The 9041-nt window shown below is 44.8% G+C and overlaps 1 protein-coding gene across 2 annotated transcripts; it reads right to left on the bottom strand.

Moving 5' to 3' along the window:
* Positions 1-640: 640 nt before the first annotated feature.
* zmynd19 (zinc finger, MYND-type containing 19) lies at positions 641-8959 on the bottom strand. Of its 2 annotated transcripts, none has more exons than XM_025004089.2 (6): positions 7817-8959; positions 4187-4246; positions 3978-4084; positions 3340-3480; positions 3076-3256; positions 641-2963 (listed from the first exon to the last, which is right to left on the bottom strand). In XM_025004089.2, exons 1-6 carry the CDS (start codon positions 7835-7837, stop codon positions 2820-2822), a joined length of 654 nt encoding a protein of 217 aa, XP_024859857.1. In that variant the 5' UTR covers positions 7838-8959; the 3' UTR covers positions 641-2819. The 2 variants fall into 2 exon arrangements, with proteins under 2 accessions (XP_024859857.1, XP_017262987.1); XM_017407498.3 differs by lacking the exon at positions 7817-8959 and adding an exon at positions 5800-6116.
* Between the last annotated feature and the right edge of the window lie 82 nt (positions 8960-9041).

Genomic DNA, 9041 nt, shown 5'->3' with positions numbered 1-9041 from the left:
AGTTTGAGAACGTTTTTCTTTCAGTTATTAAGTGTAAGGAAAAAACAAAAACAAAACAAGGAAATCGATCATAACTTTTTGTTGAGCGTGTTTAAATTTACACGCTGTATATGAAAACATCCCTACATCACATTTACTGAGGACAGAAATTGTAAATGTTTTCTTTGAACTTTGGTTACAAGCTGAGAATGAGTGAAATGAAATCAAATGTATGAAAAACACAGAAATTTACCTTTATATTTAAGAAAAAAACAACTCAGTCTATTATTGAACGTTGTTGTAGGTTAGCGTTTTAGAAGACCACATCAAATTTCAAACTAAAAGCCAACTAAGTGGGCGGCTCTCATTTAAAGGATAACATCGTAATAATTTAAATACTTTCCTTTGGAAACCTAGTTCTCATTAAACAGCTCATAAACCTGTTAGGACAAAAGTTAATCTTTTTACAGTCAATATTTTAGGTAATAATAAACAATCCTAACAGGGAATATTTTAATAAACAGCTTTTGTCTGCCTTCCTACAAAATAAGAGCTGAACAAATATCCTCCAATAGTTGGGATTGTGCTTTATTTAACCAGTAGATGTGGAAAATCTGTCTTATCGCACGGTTAAAAAGTAAAACAGCTACATCCAAACCGAGCCGACTGCAACAACATGAGGTTTATTTCATTTTATTATCATTGTACAATGGAAAAGCAACTGTCAGTAATCCCCAAATATACTTCCATTCACATAGTGTAGCTCTTTAATTCTAGGTGATTAATGCTTATACTCTTAGAAAACAAAACTTTAGACATCTGTACACTCTGTCCCGAAAAAAGGGGGGGATAAAAACTAAAAACTAAACACGATGCCCCTCCCTGCAACCCTTTCGATGACAACAACACGGGATTTTAGTGCAGCGCTGAAACCTGTTCAGGCGCAGAGGACAGCACGCCGAGCGCACGGGTGCGAGACACGGGAGGACATCGTGTGTGCACTGCAGGAAATACGAAGAAGGCAGGTGATGGGGGTCGTATTGACAATGTCACTTATTTTGTTGTTGTTGTTGTTGTTTTAGGAAATAAAGCTTTAAAAAAAAACAATGCAAGTCGACAGAAGCGCTTTCCAAAACAAAAATAACTTCTTTTTTTTTTGTGGTGGGGAATTTTAAGTTATCCGCACCGAAGACATCCCGTAACATGGAAGATTTTAGTGACGATGACGGTGTGCGGCGTTTTCTTGGAAAACTGGAAGGCCAACAGTGAGGAGGATTCATTCAGGATGAGGGAAGTACAAAAAAACCAAAACTAAAATCAAGTCATCAGGGAAGAAATGTTCCAACTCGTACGTCTCCCCGCCTTGTTCCGCCTGCAACACCACTTCTAATAATGTTAACCTTCAAATATCACCAAGAACATGTTTCACAATCAAATGTTTTAAATAAATATAGCTCCATTGATAGAATTTCTTCAAAAAAAAAAAAACCATTAGAGCAAACTTTTACACACACACACAAAAAAAAAAACCACCCCTCCCCAACCAGCGCATAGACAATAAACCTGTAAAAAAAAAATGAACGAGACGAGACGGGTGACGTTAAAAAAAAGCAGGAAAATTTAAACCGGCTGAAGGGATTCAAACCAGCTCACAGCAGGAGCGTCCAGCTACAGAAGGTGCTTTGGTTACAACGGTTCCCGCGCCAAGCTCATCACCAGAGCGTGAACGCCACGGCCGTTCCCTCCCGCCGTCAGTGCTTCGCTTAAAGTGGCGTCCAGACCAGATTCTGGAATCCGAACCGGAGAGCTGCGGTGCTTGGAGACACGACGGATGCAGCTTTGTGTGGGAGAATTCAACTCGAGCCTAATCACATTGAAAAATACGATCAAAGAAGTTGTATAGTACAAAAATTAAGCCTTTATTTGGCAGCTAATTTATAATAGAACAGTGAAAATCTCTTAAACCACCAATTTCTGATTAAATAAAGGACATTTAAAAATGGGTAATATGGCCCCTTCGGGAGCGAAGACGTGCGTTAACCTTGACCCATAAGCCACGTTGACCATTTTAACGTCCTTCAGCACATATTGGCAGTACGAACACATACACCCACAGGCATTCACACAAACGCACTCAATACTGGTAGTGATCTCCAGCGAGATCCGATGCGTGGAAGGAACGCGACGAGACGGGGAGGCGGCTAAGGTGGCAGCGACCGTGAACACAGCGAGGTCAGAGAGGGAGCGATACAGTGAAAAGGTCCGTGTCCCATTTGTACCGGCTGACTGGCAGGTACTGTAGCCCCAAGGTCCCCCGTTAGCAGACGTTGTGACACCCAGCGGCGGGGGAGGGCGGAGGAAGGAAGGAAAAGGAGAGGAGGAAAATAAAAAAGAAAGTGGATGACGAGAGCGGTCTGTTCAACTGTGGTCCAAAGAAGCTCGTCCGGTCCACCAACGGGACAACTCCTTCCCAACTGACAACAACAACAAAAAAAAAAAAACCATAGCAGCAGGTTGAGCTCGAGGTTCTCCGTCCTCGAAGAGAAAATAAGGAACAAAAAGAAAAACACTCTTCTCGCCATCCGCATGAAAAGCAAGCTATGGAGAATCACGAGTCCTGGGAAGTGGCAGATGTCTTTGCTTTAATCTCCTTCCCCCTCCTCCACGTTCTCACCCCCTGATCTGTCAGTCAATCATCATCGTCCCGTCGTTAAGTCTCTTGTCAGCACGTTTCCCCGTTGTTTTTTTTTAACCCCGCTTCCCTCCCACGAATTTAACCCTTTCTCCCCGTTTACCCTCCTCCTCCTCCTCCTCTCCCAGTCGAAGACGAGGGCTGACGATCATCGCTCGGGCTCCGACTCCAGGGCCAGCACCCGTTTGCGCTCGCGGCACTGCTTCTTGTGGGCGGGCCAGTCCCTCTGCTGGCACTGGGAGCCGCAGTAACGCGCCACCTGGCAGCGGCCGCAGATGTTGAACTCCCGCAGCTGCGGAAACAGGGCAGCGGATTAGCGGGTTGTTTTTTTTTGCACATTAGATGAGTTCGGGCTCTCGCTTAACGGAGAAGCATCCGCCAGCGACGGCCGTTCTGGCGCTTACCCTCCTCTCGATGAGTGAACAAGGCGGGTAATGACACTCGTAGTAGGTGCAGGAGCACTCCTCTTCCTCCACCAGCTCCCCGTTAGCGTTGTAGTAGCGCGTGCGGCTCAGCTCCAGATACTGCTCCTCCACCGGGTCAGCTGGGACCTGCTGGATGGCCAGCCAGTACAGAGACTGCTCTCTGGAAAGAAAAAAAGAAGCAAATGATGACCTTCTGCAAACTAAATGCTGCGGTTTTGAAGCGGAGTACGCACGCAGCCTTACCTCTGTTTGCTGGAAATCTCCTCTGGCTTGGGGCTCCAGCCCACCGGCACCAGTCGAAGGTTGTCTAGCCGGTTGTCGACCGTCACAGAGTTGATGTGGATAACTTGAAAACTGGGAGCGATGCCGCCTCTGTGCTTCTCCCTGCTCACAGACGAAAGAAGCCGGTGTTCTAAAAACTGGTTTGTTTGGACCTCCCGAGGACACGGACCCTCAAATAAAACGAAACACGCAGCAACTCTGCGCTGCAGCGGCAACAGACAACGCTCTTTAAAGTGACCCAACATCGTTCAAATTTAAAACTTTTAATAAATAATATAGACGGGAGTGTGTCACTGAGCATTTCAGTCACTTTTTTTGATAAAAATTGTATTAAAGCCCCGATTTTGGTCAAATTTGTGGTCATTTTTGGTTTGTTCTGTTCTCCCTCACAGCTGAACGTATAGATGAAATCAGATTCCTGTCACTGTTGTCTTTCATAAATACTCATGAATTCATCCTCCCCAACTTTGGCTGAGCTCGTGGCCTTTTTTCCACTTAAGTCAAGAAAAAAAAAAACAATGCAGACACACGAGACAATCCCACATTACCCATCAGAAAAAAGGAGTTTAGCTTGTGGTCGTGTAACACTAATTACTCACCAGAGCAGCTCGTGCAGCGGCCTCCCTGCCCAGCGACCTTTACCGATGTCGAAAGCATAAGCGAAGATCTTCGCCCCGTTGCCGTCGGCATCAACCTCCATGCGCGCCTGAAAAAAAGCAAAAAAAAAAAAAAAACACGAAGCGGTTTCGACCTCTTGGCTCTGGCGCTGAACGTCAGAAATAAGGCGAAAAACGTATAAATGTTTTACCTCAAAGGCGTAGTTTTCCACAAGTGGTATGTCCTGCTCATCAATCAGAGTGTATTTTGTCTAAAATTAAATTAAAAAAATATATAGTTTATTGATAACATTTACAGCTTTAAATGAAAGCTTGCTCTAAAAGGAAACTCTTTAAAACCAGTATGAGTGAGTAATCAGAGCAATAAAGGTTTGTGCACAAGTTATTCAACATAATAAATAAAACCTGTAACTTGTCTCACACTTGCATGAACGATATTTTGTTTTCAATTTATAAATTAAAAAGGCAAAGCATTTCTTGAGGCAATGCATAATTGCCCGCCGTTCCACGCCAGAGTTTTAGACTTGGATCTGGACGTTTTGGTCAAAACTGAAGTCACGCTCAGAGTTGCGAACAACTCTCAGCTACCACCACGCGGGATTCAATCTGAACATCTGTACAGCCGTTGACTCGCAGATGTCTATGGTTACGGCGGCCACCTTCACTTCTAACCTAACGTTAATCAGTTATAGATCCACATCCAGTGAGCCTCTTTGTGCACCGTGTGACCTTTCTCACAGCCTATGTTTGCAGAGGCCACCACAACGAAGCGGCACTCAGTTCAAACTCCTGCTTTTTTTTGGGGGGTAGGAGAGAAAAAATCGCAATGCACCTGATTTGATCTGCAGAAAGCTATTTGCTGCAGGTCAAATCATCATCATTTGTTCACATGATGGTGCAGAACAGATATGAGCTACCTGACCAAAAAAAAAAAAACACCCAGCCACCACGTGCACCAATCAGGTGTGGGTTTAACAAAATGAAAGAGTCCAAACCCTCCATGACAGGTCACGTCTGGGAGCTGCAGAAGGTTAAATAATCCTGCTGGGTTTCTGCTGTCACCCAGCAGGAGGTGGTGGTGTGGTGGGGGGATGCAAGACTGGTCACAGCAGCTAATCCCGACCGTCTCGTGACACCAGGAGCCTCCGTTTAACGTCACAACCTGCGCGAAGCATTCACATTAAGCGAAATAATAAAATAATAATAATAAAAACAAAACAGACGGCGTGTCTCTGTATCGCGTTGTGTTGGAGTTGCCAAAGCGTGGCAATGATTTCATCCCGAGCTGTCAGTGGCTCCGGTGGAATCCAAAACACCGCGGCTAACGCTGCTAGCTAGCAGCGCCGCCGCGGAGTTAAACCAGCGGTGTCCCTCGCTCGAAACACGGCCGGCACACGAGCTACAGCGGCGTCGAACACCCGAGGGAGCGCAAATGTATCATAATTTAGCGCATAATTAGCGTTTCACGTCCGTGTCGCACACTGTGCGCTGACGTTGTCCAGCTAGCTTGCGTGCTACCCAGCGTTAGCTCGAATGAAGGGAGCGTGAGAGGAGCAGCCTGGCTCGACGCGGCCGGCTTTTCTAATCCGCTCAAAACGGCCGGACTAACCCACTTCCCGCACCCTCGGCGGCTGCTTCACCGCGCCAGCAGCGGGCTAGCATCGACACTTAGCCGCTAAACGTGCTCCTTCGATTGCTTTATTATTATTTTTTTTGTTGTTGCGGTCCCCGCGGGCCCACTTCCACCCCTCCTCCTCCTCCTCCTCCCCGGCCGCACATGGCAGCCCCTAGGAATCCAGCTCACCTTCCCGGCCACACGGCCGAGCCGCACAATCCCGAGCTTAAAGTCCGACATCAGGAGGACGGGTGGTGGTGGTGGCGCGGAGAGGCGTGGGACCCGACCTTACGAGCTGTCCTTGGTGTAAAAATTAAAACCAAAAAAAAGAAAAAAAAAGAAAGAAAGAAATCGCCGGGCCAGCCCCTCGAGCCCCGCCGCGATGCTACTTCTGGGCTAAGCGTTCAGTAACCGGCCCTATCTCCGGGTCTCTCCGGCCGCAGCCCAGCCTCGGTGACACACGGCCGCCTGGAGCACGAAAGCCGAAGGAGCTACGGTTGGAAGGGGGGGCGGGGCTCTGGAAGGAATGAGCCACTTTTCCAACTGACCAATCAAATTGCGTTTTACTGCAAGGAGTCTGGTCGCATTATCCAATAGGATACGAGATTTTTTTAAAGGCCACCTATTTTGCCTATAACGTCAGTACACTCTCGTGATCGCTTCCAACCATTTTCGCGCGAAATGTTTGATGACTCGATGCTACTGGATGGGAGGGATCTGTTAATCTCTTCTGCTAAACTAGGCTTCAAGACGGAACTGAGCAACATTTACGGTTCTTTTATACCGTACTTTGAAAAAACTAAAATAAACATCACGTCAAATACCAATTTTATTCACTATTAAGTTGATTAACTTTTACCAGTAGTTGTTTTTATTTTACAAGGCAGGGAAAGAGGTTCCCCACAAGCTGCTACTCTAAACACATTTAGGATTATGTCAAAACCTGGTGATTGTAAGAGTCCACTTCTTGTGTTCCACAAATTTTAAACAATTTAAATTGTATATATCTGAAGATATCCTTCCATTAATTTTTGTTTTTTTTGCCACTTATTAGTAGTCGTGTCACAGAGGCAACAGCTTTAGGAGGGAAATCCAGTCATTCAGACCCCAAGGCATTCCCAGTCTGGATAGGAAACATAATCCATCCAGCATTTTCTGGGTCTGCCCTGGGGTCTCATTTTATTGGAACATGGTACTCCAAAGGGAGGTGTCCGAGGCATCCTAATCAGATTCATGAACAACCTCAGCTGTCTCCTTTCGATGAGGAGGAGCATCGTCTCTACTCTGAGCTACCGTCGTATGATGGAGCTCCTCAGATATTTGAACTTCTGTGCTTGAAATTCACTCCTGACCCAGAGGGAGCGTTTCACCTTTTACCAGTTGAGAACCTTGGCCTCAGGGTGCATTCACACCAGCCCTGTTTAGTTCACTTTAATCTAACTCCAGTGTGTTGGCCTATAAAGTCCGGTTCGTTTGGGGAGGTGTGAATGTGCAATCGAACTCTGATGTGGACCAACAATGCATCCTCTGTGAACTCTGGCATGGTTCAAATGCATATGTGAAACGCGTGTTTCTACCACTAGCGGGAGAAATGGCTTGTGGTCAGACGTGGAGTGAAGAGGAGGTAAAATGTTTGCTTGGCACATGTACCACAGACCATACAGAAATCCTAAAACTGCAAAAAAAATAATTGACACTGCGCCATTTTTGTTAACTTTTCCAAAAAGAGGAAGTTGCGCTCAGTGTCTTCTTCTGAGGTTTTTGAGTTATTTACTTCAGTAGTTCTTGGTGCAGTGCCACCACAGGCGAGGGTGGGTGTGGATGGGGGGAGAGGGGTTTGCTGGTTGCTCAAAGGGTTTGGCTCGATTGAACTGCATCAGCTGAAAATGGAACAACTGTCACAACTTTGGTCCGCAAAATGACCAAGTGAAGAATACCTTCACACAGCCACACCTGATAATTACTAATCAACCAGGTATTGTGATGGTCAAATGAACTGTAGAAGAAGGCTAACATTGCAATCAAGTGACTCTAACATTCTAACTATTCTGAAGTTATCTTTGTTCATTTCCTGACGTGAATACACCTTTGTCTGAGGTTTTGCTGGTTTTCACAATCACACCACAGTTTTTTGTATGTTGGTATAACAATGGTACCCCTATGTGTCTGATGTTCTCATTTCAAAGTGAGAAATGTGGAAGCCCACCTTGTCTGAGCTGGAAGGCATTCCTCTGTCAGTCACTCCTATCCAGTTACGGACATAAAGGAGTAGCAAGTGTGTCGGCCCTTCTGTGGGGTTCGTCTGAAAACAAAATGACAAAAAGTCTTTTACTTTTGGCCCAGTTTGTTGTCGTCAAAAAGGTATTTTAAGAATGAGCTGCTCAGACTATCCTTCATACATTTGGTCCTCTTTTAAGTTATCCAAGAATCAGGGCTTTTCTAGAAACTGGGTGTTATTCACTATTTCCAAATGAGCTGTCTTTGAGGAGTGGCTGCATCACTGATCCTTGGGCATTACGTGATGAAACCAAGTATTTATCACACCCATCCTCCCTGTATGGAAAAAAAAACGTCTTGTGCTGTTTGGTTATTGGTCTCTATTGTGGATAACTTTCCAGATTAAAACAGAAAAATATGTCAAAAGAAAAAACAAATATTTGATCAAGGCTGCATAACGGAATTCATGGTCGTCGACCGTGCTTCCAAGGAATTATATTTTCTTGTATCTTTAAGAGGCTTTGCCTGGCTTTTCAGGTTTTCTGAAGGTCCTTGGAAGACTTTCCTTAGATTTTGGCAGCTTTTTACTCATTTTATGTCCAGTTCTGTTACAAAAGGCTTTATATTGAGTCAAAATAGAGCAAAAGTCCAGATCCACTTGTCGTTTGTGCAGCAATGGTTAAAGGTGCTCACTGCAAACTAGAAAATCAAACAGAGGAATGTTCCTGAACTGAGTTTCCTCCCGAAGCTTTCCAGATATGCAATTCTGAAATGCAGGTACGCACTCAATGTAAACAAAGAATCTGCCAAAAAGCACGTGGAAGCTTGAGTCACGTGAATGACCTTCATTAGGATGGCCTTCATCTGCGTAGGTAAACAAATATGGTGAACTTAAACAACCGTAGAATCTCTGAGACGACGTTTAGGTGGAAATAGGAGAGTGAGTCTGCTGCTAAACGAGAAAGACAACTTTTAAATCCTGTCTGCATACTTTACTCAACCAATCTGAGTGTAAATATGGAACAATATAAAAAAAACTGGTCGGTCTAAAATACATGGCTGTCACCACTGTTGACCCATTTTCAGTCATTTTGACTCTTTCTGTAGGTAAACAAACACACATGTTGAAATCTTAATTTAAAGACACATGAAGACACACTGATATGAGAAAAAAAAACTGCAGATTTTGTTTCTTAAATTTTGGATATTTTTTA

Source organism: Kryptolebias marmoratus, linkage group LG14 (genome assembly GCF_001649575.2).
Source record: "Kryptolebias marmoratus isolate JLee-2015 linkage group LG14, ASM164957v2, whole genome shotgun sequence".
In the NCBI taxonomy this organism is placed as follows: Eukaryota; Metazoa; Chordata; class Actinopteri; order Cyprinodontiformes; family Rivulidae; genus Kryptolebias; species Kryptolebias marmoratus.
This window is presented reverse-complemented; position numbering and strand designations above follow the sequence as displayed.